The following is an 18,278-nucleotide window of genomic DNA, read 5'->3' as shown; positions in this document are numbered from 1 at the left end:
TCAATTCTTCGGCAATCAGCCTTCTTTATGGTCCAGCTCTCACTTCCGTACATTACTACTGGGAAAACCATAGCTTTAACTATACGGACCTTTGTCGGCAAGGTGATGTCTCTGCTTTTTAAGATGGAGTCTAGGTTTGTCATTGCTTTTCTCCCAAGAAGCAGCCGTCTTCTAATTTCGTGACTGCTGTCACCATCTGCAGTGATCATGGAACCCAAGAAAGTAAAATGTCTCACTGCCTCCATTTCCCCCCCCCCTTCTATTTGCCAGGAGGTGATGGGACCAGTGGCCATGATCTTAGTTTTTTTGATGTTGAGCTTCAGACCATATTTTGCGCTCTCCTCTTTCACCCTCATTAAAAGGTTCTTTAATTCCTCCTCACTTTCTGCCATCAAGGTTGTGTCATCAGCATATCTGAGGTTGTTGATATTTCTTCCGGAGATATGTATTTTTGTTTTATAGAACCTATTTGTTTTATGTTCTAAAACTCTTATTTCTTTGTTGTGTATCTGTTGCTGTATGAGAGATTTGCAACCATTCTTTTTAATGCTACTTTTTAAAACAATATCAAAGCTACTGCATTCAATTGGGGTCAGTTTACTTGAAGGACTGCCTGACTCCATATGTGCCTACTCAACTGCTTCAATGGGCACCTAATGTCTGGCGCTCTCAGTCCATTAATATTAGGCAAATTCCTTTGTTGCATTGTTTTCAGCATCTACTAAAAAGCATTTTGTTTAGACAAGCCTATCCAGACATGTGATTTTATTGCTTTGAAATTGCTGGTTTTATCTGCATTTTGATAAAATTTATGTCTACTTATTTTTAATATTTGTTTTTATTGGCATTTTCTTATGTATATTTTATAAGCAGCTTAGAGATTGTTATATAAATCTTGATCAATGATAACTAAAGGAATAAATATTATTTTAGCTATAACTTATTAAATACTGCATACAATTAAAATGGGCTTGATTATCCTGGATGTGATAAACTTACAGGGCAGAGAACTGCAAACAAAGTACCCATAGTGTGCATGTATGCTGTAGATCTCCTAACAAATATAGCTCTCCAAAGAAATCCAACAACCATTGGGTGCTGGGGTATTAAATGGGGTGCTCCCTTCATTACATGAGTACGGTACTCCCCTCTCTTCTTCTAGAAATAAAAAAGAGCATTATAAATACAGATCTAATTATTGCTAGCTCAAGTCACATTTAGAATTCTTCTTTCTTCATCTAGCCCAGGCATAGGCAAACTCGGCCTTCCAGGTGTTTTGGGACTACAACTCCCATCATCCCTAGCTAACAGGACCAGTGGTCAGGGAAGATGGGAATTGTAGTCTCAAAACATCTTGCGGGCTGAGTTTGCCTATGCCTAATCTAGCCAGTCGATATCCTACTAGTCACAGAATACACTTTCTCCAAATTACTGGGATTATATGTGACTGGCTAAGAGGGGACAGAAGCTGGCCATGGATGTGGATTCAGGAGAGGCAAATTAATGAGATTAGGTGACATCTGGATTTGGAAGGCTGGCCATTTGAACTTTAGTGAGAGGTATTTAAGGAGCTTTTGTGGAATACAGTGGAAAGGATCAGTCCTGGTTTGGGTGGGTTGTGAAGCAGAGCCTATCAATGAAGGCCTTCGCCTGCGTATTTCATGACATGTAACGTCAACTGGGAGGGGGGGGAATGGCCTACTGGGGTTTTAGTAGATGAATAAAGTTTCATCCTGTTTTCTTCTCTGGTCCACAGTATCTGGAGAGATGCCATGTTGTCTTTGAGAATGTCTTTGGAAATTTCCTGAAGGCACAGTATTGCATTTTTATCTGGATATCCCTACATACTAAAAGTTTGAGCACCATGTTAACAAGGAACTTTGCAATCTGCTATTCTGGTCAGCTCCAGAGCTATTCATTCAGAACTTTTTGAAGAGTGTGTGCCTGCACTGCACTGATCCCTCTAGGGAAATAAGCAAGGCTGTATTCTTCCAGGTTTTTTCATTTCCTCCAAACGACTAAAGGACTTAGATTTCACCAAGCAATAGCCATCTTGAATACTTTAAACTGCCCAAGCTCAGGTCTCCTAAAGTCATATGAATAAAACATAGCAATAATATAATTTAACTACAAAAGCAAAGTTATCTTCTTACCATATTTCCATAATTAAAAATGGCTATACAGATTCCGAAACTCTCCAAATTAATTTTCACCTTCATGAATGTTGAGCTAAAGTTCTCAATGTTACAGTCCTACCATTCCAGAATTTTGACTGGAGATAATTTTAACTTCAGAAAGAGAGAGCAAATAATACATCCAATTTGGATATCCAATTTTAACAGATTGTGTGGATTGTGGGTTGTTAACTGACATGGTTTTGTATTATTTTTTTTTACTCCTAATAGGTTCTGGTTGCAAAAAGATGGACCCTTTCATCATTTGACATGTTTATCTCCCAATAAATTGCCATTCATTCATTCATTCATGCATGCATACATACCCTAGCCCATCTCCTTAAAATCGTTTGCCTATTATTCCCTTCCAACTTCCTTCCTCATCACATCCAGAAATGGTCCTTGCTGCTTGGCAACTCTGAAGCACCCCCTTGAACTCCCACACATTTTTACTCAGTCTTCCCCTTAATTCTGCATTTACTAAAAGTATAAACTCATAAATCCAACAATTCCACGTACCTTCTCACAATTAAAATGCATCTTGTAACTTGAAATATAGTTTTGGTAAATAAGCAAACCTAATAAGCAGAAGCCCTATGGTCAGCTTGTGTATTTGGCAACCTAGAAAGTTAATGTTACAGACACCTATTCATGTATATATTTTTTATGATACATCCACACAGAGTGCTTTCCAAACATGTAACAAACTTCTCAAATTCTCTACTATCCATTCATTATTAGTAAAGGCTGTGTTGGTAACTTAGTTAAATGTTTAACTTTTGCAAGAAGATATTCAGCCTTGAAGTTTAGCTACTTCTTGCTTGAGAACAATAGATAAGCTCTAACAAATGATTCAAGTCTAAGTGACTACATCATAACCAGAACGGAACCATTCCATTTGTGTACAATACCCACAGAACTCTGGATGTCAAAGTGATGGGTTCAAGTCTAGTATTCTCCCTGATATACTAATTTTCTATGTTCTTTTAAATAGAAGAAATTTAATGTAGACTGCCATTTGCAATCTAATGTGGTATAGCCCACACATCTTGTATTTCGTACCTCTGGTTGCGAACAGGATCCGTTCAGGAGCCCCGTTCGCAACCTGAAAGGTCCGTAACCTGAAGTGCTGCATCTGCGCATGTGCGCAGTGCGATTCGGCGCTTCTGCACATGCAAAAGCGCAATTTAGAGCTTCTGCACATGTGCCGAAACCCAGAAGTAACCCGTTCTGGTACTTCCAGGTTCGGTGTGTTCATAACCCATAGCGAATGCAACCCGCAGCAAATGCAACCAGAGGTATGACTGTACTAAAGAATCTGGGAGTTTAGAGGTTCATAATGCTTCATGATGTAAAAGCTTTGATATCTGATTAGATTCTTGATACAGCTTTTGTTTTAACTGCTCCAATACTGTTTGCATTTAACCTTTTCACAGAATGTATCCCCATAGAAACTGTCCCAGACTTGGCTTCTGGTTCCGGTCTGCCTTAATGGATGCTGCTCACACGATAGTGGAGACCGTTAGCAAAGATAAACAAGGATTATTTGAGGGTAATTGTCCTTGCAAGGTCCCCACAGGGCCCGGGGAGAGTGAGCGTCACTTGCAGATCATCTCAGTACCTGGCTCTCGCTCTGGCATGGAATCCGGGAGGCAGGGAAGCACTGAGTGCAAAAGCAGTCCGCCTATCGGTAACCCCCCTATGCAGCCATTAAGAAGCAGGGGTACTTCTGTTTATTAGAGTGAAATTAGGACTAATAGGCAGACGTGTGCTGGAACAGATGGGACAAGATCATAAACTGCTAAATTGAACCTGCCACAAAGCCGTAATGTTTCGAACTGGAAAGAAGACTTTCTTCGATGTAAAATATGGTATGTGAGGGGGTGGGAGCCTTTACCCTTTCTTTATATATATCATGTTTGCTACATAAATGATTGTGGCAACCCCCCCCCCCCATGCTAACAAATTGATAAAAGGCAAGAGAAGATAAAAGAGAACGGGGTTATATTTATGATTTACAACGAAAAATAAAACTTTGTGAGAAAATTGAAATGGATTTAAAGCATTGAACTTTCACTGTATTGCTGGCGCCTTCGTTATATTTTTAGGCACCAGGTGAAAATGTTCCTATTCGACCAGGCCTTTGGCTGATTAATATTCTACAGCCTTTTAAATGTGTCTGTGGGAAGGGAGGGTTATTGTTTTGTTTTACTTATTTACTTGCAGTATTTTATTCTGTGATCTGCCCTGAGTTCTTATGATGAACTGCAGTATGTATGTATGTATGTATGTATGTATGTATGTATGTATAAATCTCACTGTATTATGATAGCCATGTTCAAATATATCAAAGGATGTCATATAGAGGAGGGAGAAAGGTTGTTTTCTGCTGCTCCAGAGAAGCGGACACGGGGCAATGGATTCAAACTACAAGAAAGAAGATTCCACCTAAACATTAGGAAGAACTTCCTGACAGTAAGAGCTGTCCAACAGTGGAATTTGCTGCCAAGGAGTGTGGTGGAGTCTCCTTCTTTGGAGGTCTTTAAGCAGAGGCTTGACAGCCATCTGTCAGGAATGCTTTGATGGTGTTTCCTGCTTGGCAGGGGGTTGGACTGGATGGCCCTTGGGGTCTCTTCCAACTCTATGATTGTATGTATGTATGTATGTATGTATGTGTGTGTGTGTGTATGTATAAATCTCACGGTGTAAACACTGCATTCCAATCTTATCGGGCCCTAGAAGGACACAGATAGTTAGTCAGAGTGTTTTGCTAGGATCTTTAAAAACACTGGAGTGCTAAGCTGGGAAGAAAGGTATGGGAATGGAATGTCAATAGCCCCTCACTGTAGGCCTGGTTGTATGGCAGAATCTACGCAATCCTTTTTGTTAGGGAGTAGGGATTAAGAGAAGTTGCACTACTTCTTTCAAACTACATTTTGTATTGCCTTATAAATCACATTTATACATATGAACTCCATATAAGGGTATAAATAATATGCAGAAAAAGAGGGTCAAAGGATGGATGGAACCCACCCATCCAATCTGTGGAAATGAAGCAGGTTTTTAATTATTTTACAAATAACTGTTTCAGACTAGATTACCTTATATTAGAATGAAAGGATACTATATAGAGTGTACGGGTATATTGTAGCAAGAGTAAAGAGTCATAGGAATGGGACTCAAGTGATGCTTGCCTGGCTGATCGCTGCTTGTTTCTTTATGTCCATTAAGTTTAAAAGGGGAGAGAGCAGTATTTTTTTATTTTCTATTCTGTCAGACTTTAATGGAGTCCAAAGTGCTCCTCATCAGTTGTGCCAGATGCAAAGCCTATAACTATCTCCTGCTCTTTTATTCAGATCTGCAAACCACAATTCCTGCTTTTGTAGCCCAAATCATGACTACTCTTAACACCCTCTATTGCAGGTGTAGAGAACCTTTGGCTTTCCAGGTGTTGCTGAACTACAACTCTCATCATGGCCAATGGTCAGGGATGATGGGAACTGTAGTTCAAGCAATATCTGGAGGGTCAAAAAAATTCTATATCAATCAATCAATCATTCACTTTATTTCAGCTTTAAGCTCATATAAAACAATACTAAGACAAACACACACATTAAATTTAAATTTCTATATCTGCTTTACTGGGTCTTCCATACACTATTATTTGGATATTACCGCCACTAGACAAATGCTAACTATGGGGCTGCCATACCTCCAAGTTTTCCCAGACTTAAATGGGATTTGTCCTCTGGAAATGGCATCTGGGGGGAATTTCCAGAAATTGGGGGGGGGGGGGAGTGCAGGAAAACCCGGATGCATGGCAACCCACACCCGGATTTTCACTTTTTGAAATATGGCAACCCTAGCTAACTCCTCTGAAGTGGGCTTCAGTGGAGAGGATTTTCCTCTGTCACTCTCAAAAACGTAGGATCATCTGTAAAATAAAATGCATGCAATGAGGCAATTGCATGTGCTGCTATGCTGAAGCCACAAACTAAAAAATAAATACATCCAAATTTCACTCTGGCAGTTATATCTGAGTGGATTTCCATTAGCAGCCATAAGAGCCTTTTGTCTATGTTGGTTATACTTAGCTTCTGCCAAAGTCTCGTTCTGTTAATAGAATCGAAGGCAGAGGATAAGTCGACAAAGGCAACATAGAGCTTGGAGTTAAACTTGGTTTGGTATTTGTCAATCAGAGTTTGGAGGACTAGACAGTGGCCTGAAGTACTGTGGCCTTTCCGAAAGCCTGCTTGTTCTGGGTGGAATAAGCCAATTTCATCCGCCCAGTTGGTCAGCTTCTCTAGTAGATATCTGGTGTAGATCTTGTAGGTTATATCTAGTAGGCTGATAGGCCTGTAGTTGGTAGGATCTTGGGGATCTCCTTTTTTGTAAATTGGAATGATTATACTCTGTTTCCAGTTTGTCGGTATCGTGAGGGAGGAATTTATGGCGGTGAATATAGGGGCCAATATAGTTGCCCACCAGTGTTGATTTGATAAGAATACCTTAGGGGATAACATGTACTCCCCAGGTGATTTACCTCCCTTTAACAAGCCAATCAACTGAAAACATTTTTCAGGGGGGACTGGGTCCCATGGCGGAAGGGCGGATCTACTGGCTGCGGAAAGGGTTATGGGTGGGTTAGGGAAGGGAGCGGAGTAAAGATGGGGAAAGTGTTTATACCAGCTGGCTTCCACAATATTATTGCATGGGACGGCGGAGGTGGTTAGGCCCCGTTTGATAATTTGCCAGAATTTCTTATCATCTCGGTTCATCATCAAAGATGAACACGTGACAATTTATTTGGCCATTCTGCCTCCTGTGAATACTGAGTAAGCACATCCAATTGAAAAAAAGTTTTGCATCTAAATCCGAAGCATATTTACTCAGAAGTAAGTCAAACATATTTCAAGGGAATGGACTTCAGTGAAAGTACATACAGCATTGCAGCTTTTAGAATGAAAAAAAAATCATCTTGAATAACTTGATGTCTGTGCACCTACAGTTCAGCTGCCTGCCTTCCATGTATCTGTGATTAATTTATATAACTGTAATTACAGCTTCTAAAATTGCACCCCTCACTCTGTTTAATCAACCCTCTACTGGCAGTTTCCATCTTTTCTAATTAAGTTACTGAGGATGTCAAGCCATGATTCCAACACAGCGTTTAATGCCAGATGCAATATTCTTTATCAAAATAATATGCTAATCTGCAAAATCATCAGCATACAAAAGCTTGCTTCATTTAATCATGTTAGGTCATGAAGGATACTCTGCAGGGGGAAAGTTGGTATCTCACTTGAAAATGGACTTAATGGGCTCCTTCAGCAGGAAAGGGGTGTGTGTAAATCATATAAGAAACAATAAGCAATAATAATTAAGCATGGGTCTGTGGGAAGAGACACATCAAGCCTTCTAGGTTCTGTTGACTCCACAAAGAAATGAATGACCTTGCTGAGAAGATAACATGTTTATTGGCTTCCCCCAGGTATGCCACTGGGGAGTTGGCAGTATTCTTTGCTTCTGAACTCAACAATTCTGTTGCCACCTGAGTACCAGGGAGTTAATTTTTATATAAAAAAAGTCAGAGGAAAAGAAGAAGCTTGACTGCTGCGGTAGAATTGCAATTTCCCCTTCCTCCCTGTTAAATAGGAGTTCTGTTTTGCTCTGGGTTTGGGGGTGAAATACCTTTAAAAAATTGACCCTAAGAAAAATTAACAGAGAACACAGTAAGGGGGTAGGTGCCCCCAGACCACCTGTCATTTAAACACTGGCTTTAAAGAATATAATATTAAAAGAGCTGTTTTAGCGCTGACCCAAAGGGGGATGCTATCTCACGAAAAGGTTAATCAGAACTGGCACCCCCCCTCTCTCTGCAGGGGGGATAAGGTAAAGGTACCCCTGACCATTAGTTCCAGTCGCGGACGAATATGGGGTTGCGGCACTCATCTCGCTTTATTGGCCGAGGGAGCCAATAGCTTCCAGGTCATGTGGCCAGCATGACAAAGCCGCTTCTGGCGAACCAGAGCAGCGCACGGAAACGCCATTTAGCTTCCCGCCGGAGCGGGAGGGGGATAGGGGGATATTAATGCACAAGCAGAAGGTCTGCAAAACTATCCATTTCTTATAGTGGTCTGTAATTGATCAGGTCTGATTCTAAGGGGCTTTCTTTATCCCTAGTGGCACTGACATATAGCTAAATCTGAGTTGCTACACAGTGTAGTGAAATCATTCCTTCTGGAGTGTGACCTCTGTTTTGGATGACTTTGGGAGGAATAAAACAAATGGTCTGAGGAACAGAGTAGGAAAACAGTAGGGATACAAATACCTGTGAATAGCTATGAAAAACATAGGCTCAGCACTCTTTCCAGGGAGGGGAATACCCACCCACCCACTCCCTAAAATCATGACTACTGACCTGAAAACCAGGTGACCTGGAGATCAGGTGGCCAGATGCAAAACAAGGCAGGGCTCATACACCTAAAATACTAATGTAGACAGGAAAATTTCAGCGTGTGTAGCTCTTGTAATGGAAGCCAATTCTGCTTAAATTCCATCTCCTACACAATTATTACATATTGAGGAGTCCTGCCTTCTTTTGCATCGGGTCATGCAATATGGAGAACATATAGCATTCAGCTGTAGTGTCATTCATAGATATATTCTACCCTAGTCTACCATTTACTTTGGGTTTAGAGCTTACCTTCATGTTGAATGTGGCATGGTTGCAGGAATGCATGTGACCACAGAAGGTCTGAGCACACAGCCCCTTTAAAAAGAAAACACACAAAAATCAGAATAGCAAATCAGACAATCACATGTGCTGTATAACTTCTTTATAAACTTGTTGAGTTTGATTTTGTGCTGTTCCAGCTAGTTGACTGGGTGTGTGTGCAAACTGATAATATGTTATCCTTGTGTCTAATACCAACCAACTCTTCCCCTTTCTAGTTTCCAGAGACAACATTAGCACCGAGAACTTTGGTCAGATTCCTGGGCGGGGGGGGGGGGGAGATCAGGTAGTAAAAAGGTGGTAGTAGCTGGGTTCCTACATCATCTCCTCAGAAAAGTCACCTTCAACTGCAGAGGATATTGTCTTGAAGCAGTGCCGGATTTACATGTAAGCTAAACAAGCCATAGCTTAGGGCCCCACTCTCTTGGGGGCCCCAAAAAAATTTAAAGAAAAAAAATTGGGATGTACATTTGCAGAATATAAGATAAAAAACAAATAAAATAAAACCTACATGCAACAACAGTGTTTTGATGTAAGTAATGGGCCCTGCCTGCTAGCCTGCTCCCTAAAATGTCATTGGTTTGCTCATTTCTATATATAGGGTGCCTACATTCTGCATGGACTGGTTGCATGGGAACATGTGCAAATGGCTTTAGATACCTATTAGGTTCATAAATTACCATATAGCATATATTCAACACAAAAAACAGCAACAGTTTGTTGTTGACAAAGGACAGCTGGACATATTGTTGTTGTTGTTGTTGTTCAGTCGTTCAGTCGTGTCCAGCTCTTCGTGACCCCATGGACCAGAGCACGCCAGGCACCCCTATCCTCCACTGCCTCCCGCAGTTTGGCCAAACTCATGCCAGTCGCTTCGAGAACACTGTCCAACCATCTCATCCTCTGTTGTCCCCTTCTCCTTGTGCCCTCCATCTTTCCCAACATCAGGGTCTTTTCCAGGGAGTCTTCTATTCTCATGAGGTGGCCAAAGTACTGGAGCCTCAACTTCAGGATCTGCGCTTCCAGTGAGCACTCAGGGCTGATTTCTTTAAGGATGGATAAGTTTGATCTGCACATATAAAGGGTCCCATTACCTTCAGTAGCTTAGGGCCACATCAAACCTAAATCAGGCCCCGTCTTGAAGGGCTTGGTGTTGTTGGGCTTGCTTACAAAGCACAACCCTGACTGACGTTTAGTCTGAGAGCTGATGCGGAAGTGTTTCTCTTTGGTGAAGCTACTCCATATAACCAAACTGTCCCACACCAAAATAACTAGAGAATACAATTTTTGTCTTTTTCACTACCACCTCATCCATCTTCAAACAGCCTACAGTGAGCATTCAGCACAATTTTTATACCACTTGTATTCTAATTACCTACCCAGTTGCTCTAACTAGAAAAAGAAGGGAAAGGGCACCTAGATATTATTGTACTGGCGCTGAATGAACTTTCTGTTGGACAGGTGGAGTGAACAACCATGTCTTTGAAGGTTTCTCTATTATCCTATGGAGGTCCTATGAAGCTGCATTCTAACAATATCTTGACATTCCTGCCATGCCCAAGAAGTGGCATTGCATGTTTTGAACACTTATCTGCAAATGTGGGTATGCATTTTTTTCTGAACAGCAGATTTTTCTGCTATTTTGCAGATTAGTTTGGATCCTAAGCATACTACACATTGCTCCTCATTAAAGATAGTCAATGGCAACTGTTCAAGTAACTTGCATACTGTGTACAACCAAAGCCGTATACTTACTTTAAAAAACAGAAAAGAATTGGGTTGGAACAATGATGAATAATATACATGTAATTAAGAGAAGCTAAAGTGAAGTATATATATCTTTAAGGGGAAAATAACCATTATTTTATGAGGAGTACATTGCTATAAATCTAGCATTAGCTACTTGATAGGAATAATCATGTAATTTATGGAGTAAAGCTAATCTTGTTAATTGAAGTGAAGGGGATAGCCAAGGTACTGGTAGAGATGAGTATACAGCTCATTTATCTTCCTGCTGTTAACTCTTAACTGCCATCATTTCTCCAACATATACTGCTGTTTGGTTTTGCTCCTTAGGAAATAGACACAAAGAATGGAAAGGGAACTGCAAAAAACTCTATATATGATCTTAGCAACTCTAACGGCTAAAGTCATACTTTAGATGTTTTATCTAGATCTAGATGTTTTATATTATATCAAATCTCCCACTCCACTATAATGTACAATACTTAATTTAAAACAAAATAAAATTTAAAAAATCCTTCCAGTAGCACCTTAGAGACCAACTAAGTTTGTTCTTGGTATGAGCTTTCGTGTGCATGCACACTTCTTCAGATACACTGAAACGGAAGTCACCAGACCCTTAAATATAGTGAGGGAGTGGGGAGGGGTATTACTCAGAAGGGTGGTGGGAATGGGTGATCCGCTGATAGGTGTGGAAAACCTGTTGACGACTCTTAAAGACTGCAATTGGTCTTCCAGGGAAAGGCAAGGGGTGAGATGGCTAAAGCTACCTACCTGTAACTAGTACTTAATTTAGTTTGCTAGAAGTCAAGATGGCAATGGTTATTGAAATTCTGGTTTTCTTAGTTGATCTTGTGAAAAACCTCAGCCTTGTAAACCATATGTAATGCTATTTTTTGTTTATTGGTTATTTATTTATTGTGTGAATCACCCATAAAACATCCTGAACCAATTTAACAATCAAAACGTATATAAATGGAATTTCAGTCCAATGCGGATAAAATGTGGGGTAAAACTCTCCACTTATAGGGCTTCTTGGAAGAGGAACGTCTTCAACAGGCACGGAAAAGACAGTAAAGATGGCACCTTTCTGATATGTAATGGGAGGGAGTTCCAAAGGGTACATGCAACCACACCAAAGGTTCAATTCCTACATCGTAACAAATGGACTTCTTCATGAGATGATTCCTGCAGTAGGCCCTCTCCTACAGAACACAGCGATTGACTGCAAATTTAAAGAGTGAGATGATCTTTTAGGTATCCTGATCCCAAGCTGTATAAGGTTTTGTACACTAGAACCAGCACCATGAACTTAGCCCATAAGCTAATTGGCAGCCAGTCTTTCAGCAGTGGCATAATGCAATATGCATTACGCATAATGCAATATTCTGCCCCAGCAGGTAGGTGAGCCGCTGCATTTTACACCAGCTGCAGTGGTGCACAGAGCCATACTCAGAGGTAGCCCCAGATAGAGTGCATTGTAGTAGTCTCAGCAGATGGATGAAAGTGGTCAGGTCACCCTGGCTCAGAAATGGCTTTAACTGTTTCACCAGCCAAAGATGTCAGAATAATAATAATAATAATAATAATAATTTATTATTTGTACCCCGCCCATCTGGCTGGGTCTCCCCAGCCACTCTGGGCGGCTTCCACCAAACATTAAAATACATTTAAAATATCACAGGTAAATAAGACCAAGAAAGAAGTCCTAAGCTTAAGATCGGAACAGGAAGCTATTTTAGACTCTATAGCCATGTTACAGATGCAAAGAAAAGAAAAAACTTTGCGTCTGAGAGGTATAGTAGAGGAAGTAGACGAGAAGCTAGAGGGGAAAATAGTGCCTATACTTGCAAACTGGTTGGACATGCAGGAACAAGAACTAGCTCTTAGCATTGAATCCATGTATAGAACTAATTCAAAAATTGCAAAAGCGAATAAATGGCCATCAGATTGTTTGATTAACTTCAGAGCAATGGATGTTAGAAATAGGATTTTACAAACTAGTAATAGAAAAAAATTGGAGATTGCGGGGAAAGAAATATCGATATATAAGATCATTCCGAATAGACTATTAAAATATCACAGTTTTAAAACTTCCCTAAACAGGGCTGCCTTCAGGTATTTTCTGAATGTCAGGTAGTTGTTTATTCCCTTGACTTTTGATGGGAGGGCGTTCCACAGGGCGGGCGCCACTACCGAGAAGGCCCTCTGCCTGGTTCCCTGTAGTTTTGCTTCTCGCAGTGAGGGAACCGACAGAAGGCCCTCGGAGCTGGACCTCAGCTGCTGCCATGCACCTGGCCTCCTGTCAGCTGTGTTGCTGTGCTTACAAGGAGGGAGAAGAGGAGGAACGAGGCAGTGCGGATGGTTTCCCAGAGGCAATGGTTCAGCCGCTATGATAACAGGATGCAGGAATAGATGAGCCATTAGCCTGATCCAGCAGCCTCTTCTCTTCCTGCAGTTGTCACACCACAAATCTTTTGATCACCTACCACAAAAAGGGAGTATTTGTGACTGGGTGGCAGTTGTCCATGAGTAAGTTGGATCATTGCTTCTTTCAAGACCACTCTCTCACATAAAGATGCATCTACCATACCCTGGATGCAACTGTCATGTACCTTCAACATGCTCTGTGAAGCGAAGGGTCAAATGAGGATATGTTTAGGCACATTGTTGCAAGCGCCTTGTCCGTGTCATCAGGCCACATCAACTAAAACTGATGCCATAATATCCTGCTGTGCTGGAGACTATTCTGGAAATTGCAAAAAAATAAAAAAATAAAAAAAATGTGGCACCAGTAAAATTGCTATGGAAGAGAGCAAATCTATTCTGAAAGGGCCTTGCAAACAGGTCACTGTGGGCTTTGAAGGCCCAGAACTCTGCTCCTTCCTTGGAGCAGATACAAAAGTTGGCCAACTCTGGGTGGCCATTTGAGAAGGCAGTGAAGACAGACTACCTCCCCAGCCCCACACAGTAGGTAAGATTGTGTGCTCTCACTCATGTCTGGTTGGCTTTGCAGTGTGGGTTTCACCACTTGTGCTTGTTTCATCTCCCTTAGTTCACAGGTATGCCAAAGAGCAAAACAGGCTCCACGCTGCCAGACAGGAAGCTCAGCAATGAATGTTTCAAAAGCCTGATGCATCTCACTGTCCCACAGTAAGACAAGGGTTTCAACAGGGTTGTGTGCTCTAGCCAATAGAAAACCCCCAAGAGCATTTCCTGAAGGCGCACCATCTGAATTGACTTTAAAGAAGTCCAGTTCTACCTCTTACTATTGTAATTACACCTACTGTTCAATTAGACAGTTGATTTAACACCCATCCTCATAAAAAAAAATATATGATGAAATAGTAGGGTTAAAAGAACCTCCTTTCCATTATATAGATTTTTTAGTGTTCCTGACTAATCAAGTTTATAAATTTAACTTGGGGCAACATTAGACCTTGCCAAGGAATATTCTCAAAGCTAATTTGCAAAAGCACCGTTTTGCATTAGATGTAGATTTACATATGAAAAGAAAGAAATTTATAATAACTCCTAGCTATTGATAGGGCTGCTGAACTATGCAAACCTTACAATTCAATTCTCTTAAGGGTGCCGTCCATATCTTTTCAGCTACAAGCCTGAATTAAATCTGGAGAAGTAGTTAGGTCATACTATTTCCATCATACTTCTAAGTGCATCGACATTTTATCATCGATAATGAATCTTTTGGAACCAAATATATATAACTAGTGTGCTTTGGACTGATATTTTTTATCCAAATACAGTATCCTAGAAACTATTAGATATAAACCTAAACCAAAATCCTGGAAATAGGTCCTTATAGTTCCATGGATCTAGATAAATGCCTGGCTTCACACATTAACCTGGATGGCTCTGAAGGGGGACTAGACAGATTCATGGAAGGCAAGGTATTTGTGGCTATTAGGCCATGATTGTTAGCTGGAACCTTCATGCCCAGAAGCAGAGTCCCACTGTTATGCCAGTTGGAGGGAAGCAACAGAAAAGGGCAACTAAAAGGATTAAGGGGATGAAGAAACTCCCCTATGAAGAAAGGTTACAGCATTTGGGACTACAGTGGAACCTCGGGTTATGGCGGGGATCCGTTCCGGAGGCCCCGCCATAACCCAAAAATGATGCACATCGAAGCACCGCGTCTGTGCATGCGCGAAGTGCGATTTAGTGCTTCTGTGCATGCGCGAGCAGCGAACCCGGAAGTAACCCGTTCCGGTACTTCCGGGTTTGCCGCGGACATTCGCCGAAGCGGATGCAAGCGGAGGGGGACGCAGAACAAGGTTTGACTGTATTTAGAGGGAAAAGTGAAAGGCAGTTGTGGATGCATAATTTCTAGTGTTAAACATCACCCATCTCCAATTGGAGTGAGATTCCAGGGGCTCCAGGGTTTGTGTTTTGTTCAAAAGCACAGACTGTAGTGTCTCTATGATATATGGTTTTATTTTCGGTATACATATTTACAACCTGCACCTAGATGGAGGGGTTGCAGGTCATTCACTTCCTATGAGGGTCTGGCTTCCCCCTTAAGAGCAGCATTGGATTAAAAGGGCAGCAAAAAGCCACCCTCTGTGTCTCTTAGTTCCAGCTGGTCATCCCCAGCTCACTTGGAGTTCTGCCTCTCCTACTCCTGCTCACCAACTCCAAGTACCTCCCCAAAGACGTGTGTCATTCAAAGTTGAAACCCTAAACCTGGCCTTTGCCTTTGCCCACTGGCACCCAGCAAAGAAGGGGCCCCTTGCCTGGCAGCCTTGCCCTCTGATGGGCCTTGTCCTTGATGGGCCATCACTGGCTTTTGTCCCCTGCAGCTCAGAGACCAGGGGCAGCAGCAGCAGCAGTTGCCTGGAGGACTCCCAAGAAGAGGGGAGAGGAGAGGAGGCTGAGGGAATACTCCGCAAGGGAGAATTTTCAAAAAAGGGTGAGAGGCTGACAGCTCGGCAGGCAAGGGGTAACATAACTGGGCTCCTGAGCCCCGCAGAGGTGCCACAGAAAGCATGTAGTTGGTGAAGGGAGCTGTGGACTCAAAAACGTTGAAAACCTCTGATGTAGAGGAATTTGGGGGAATAACATGAGGGTGTGACTTTTTTGTAGTTCAGTTGCTTATGTGTAAATGAGCAAAGGAGAGCAACCAAATAGCTTAAATTCTACAGCCTACCTAATAGCAGATTAGCACAGATTAGCTTCATATCCACGAAGAGGCAATTTTCTATAAGAAATGTTTCCTCATTTAAACTTTGTGTGAAGACAGAGGAGAAAGATGAGAGGTATGTCAGTCTGTCATGGCCACCAGTTACACCTGAGAAGGAACTTGAGCAGCTGACACTCTCTCAAGAAAAACAGGAGCAGGGAGAAAGGAACTGAATGCTCCGACACTCCTTCCCTGCTAGACAGAACAATTAAGGAGGTTTTCCTGATCAGATACATGTCGGATGCTTTGTATGTGAGGTGGAGTTCCCTGTGTAATGGAGAGCTATGCCATCTGGATAGTAAAACAATGGCATTTTAAAGAAAAAAAGCTTTCTGAGCTAATATTTTCTTCACAGTTCAAGTTCAAAAGGAACAAGGAAGTGGAAGTTTAGGAATGGGGGCTGTGTAGGTCAGGGAGTGATGGTGGGTGACGGCTGAGCAGAGGCATAGGGAGCCTCTTGGGTGCCCGGGGTGGCGTTGCCGCGCGGAGGCACCCCCCTGGGGGCGGGGCGTCACGACGCATGAGTCAGGACAGACTGTCCATCCCACCGGTGCTGCTGCTCCAGCGGCGACCCACCGAGCGAGCGCCGGCTCCTGGGGCTTCCCCCGCAGCACATATGGGGCAGCCTCACGAGCCGCCGATCACGTGGGGCTGCCCCATAGCGGCGCCGGTGGGCGGACCCTGGACGGGCCACAGGGCGGAGCGGCTTCGCTCCGCGGCTTGCTCGGGGCCTGCCGGCAGGGCGGGGCTTACCCAAGTGTCACCCCCCCTCCCTTGGAACCTGGGGCGGACCGCCCCCACCGCCCCCCTCACGACGCCCATGCTGCTGAGGTGGGACTGGCTCAGAAAACTAGATAAGTAATTTTCTTTCTCTCTCCCCCCCTTTACAAACAACAACAACAGTTTGGCTTATTAGCCAGGAGAATCACTAATCTCTCGTCATAAAACAAAAATAATAATTATTTGCAAATCATCATTATATACACTCATCTATAGGAAATGTATACAAGTCTTAATCTCTGAAAGTATAACCTTTCAGATCTAATCAAATTAAAAGCAGAAGATCCCAGTAAAAATTAAATAACCATTATTTTGGAACTAATAGCTAGGAAACAAAAGTGATTATATATGCACCTGAGGGTAGATACTGGTAGAAGTATTAAATTAGGTGAGAAAATATTATTAGAAGGTATGTCGCATGTTGCTGAATATTTATCAGAGGACAGGTCTTCTGTGGGTAACTATATTATTTGTTAACATTTGGTCAGCCTAAGTCATGGTCCACATTGCATTTTCACAGCTGAAGCAATAGGGTTTCCATTAATCTTTTTCATTGTAATCAAAGTATCACTGTAAATTAACATGCACCTCTAATCTACTCTGGTTGGATAAATACAAAAGACTACTTCTTTGTAAATATTTAAGGGCAATTTTGAATATCTATCCCCAGAAAACCCCCAGAGTAGCTCCACAAAGAATTTCCTATCTCCTCTTACACCATTGGGGTAGCAGTGGGGAACAGGTTTCTAACCTTTCCTTTTCTCTGGCATTGTCATTTCCTATTTGGAGATGGATTCTGAATATACTCAGCAATGTGAGTCTCCATCTGCAATCTGAAACGGTACAACTCAGACAGAGATTGACTGCCCCTAAGAACTAGGCCTAAATTGCATGTGAGGTCTTCTATATGAAGGTCACAAAGGGGAAGCCAAATTTGCTCCGCAGCTTTAGTTGCAGCAACCCTATTGAAAGTGATTGTTTCTTTAATTGAAGGGAATTGCACTAGTCTTGCAAGGTTTAGTCTTAATAAATGGAATGGAAATAATTTTAAAAATTGCCAGCTAGTATTTTATTATATGAACCACTCTGAGATCTTATGATGAAGGGTGGTGTTGTTGTTCAGTCGTTCAGTCATGTCCGACTCTTTGTGACCCCATGGACCAGAGCACGCCAGGCACGCCTATCCTTCACTGCCTCCCGCAGTTTGGCCAAACTCATGTTGGTAGCTTCGAGAACACTGTCCAACCATCTCATCCTCTGTCGTCCCCTTCTCCTTGTGCCCTCCATCTTTCCCAACAGGGTCTTTTCTAGGGAGTCTTCTCTTCTCATGAGGTGGCCTCAACTTCAGGATCATCATTTTACTGGAGCCTCAACTTCAGGATCTGCCCTTCCAGTGAAGGGTGGTATATAAACAACAACAACAACAACAACAACAACAACAACAACAACAACAACAACAACAACAACAACCCAGCTCATTTTCATTGATTGTTTTGCAGTTTAGTTTTGCATTTCTCAGACTAACCAGTCTAACCCTTGGTCTTTCTCCTTGCCTTTTTTAAACTACAGGGAATGCATTAGCTCTCCTCCAGTCTTCATAAACTATTCCAGTTCTCAATGGGTTCTCCGCTATATAATGCTTTGG

General features: G+C 42.1%; 1 protein-coding gene across 1 annotated transcript in view; it reads right to left on the bottom strand.

Annotated features, from left to right (window-relative positions):
• The window catches only part of SPAG16 (sperm associated antigen 16), a 389,408-nt gene that overhangs the window by 117,058 nt on the left and 254,072 nt on the right, over positions 1–18,278 (bottom strand). The window contains exon 14 of the mRNA XM_033171018.1: positions 8,881–8,946. Coding sequence (XP_033026909.1) covers positions 8,881–8,946 — 66 coding nt within the window. The remainder of the gene's footprint in view (positions 1–8,880; positions 8,947–18,278) is intronic.

Source organism: Lacerta agilis, chromosome 1, assembly GCF_009819535.1.
Source record: "Lacerta agilis isolate rLacAgi1 chromosome 1, rLacAgi1.pri, whole genome shotgun sequence".
Taxonomy (NCBI): domain Eukaryota; kingdom Metazoa; phylum Chordata; class Lepidosauria; order Squamata; family Lacertidae; genus Lacerta; species Lacerta agilis.
The sequence above is the reverse complement of the archived record's forward strand: the minus strand, read 5'-3'. Positions and strand labels throughout refer to the sequence as shown.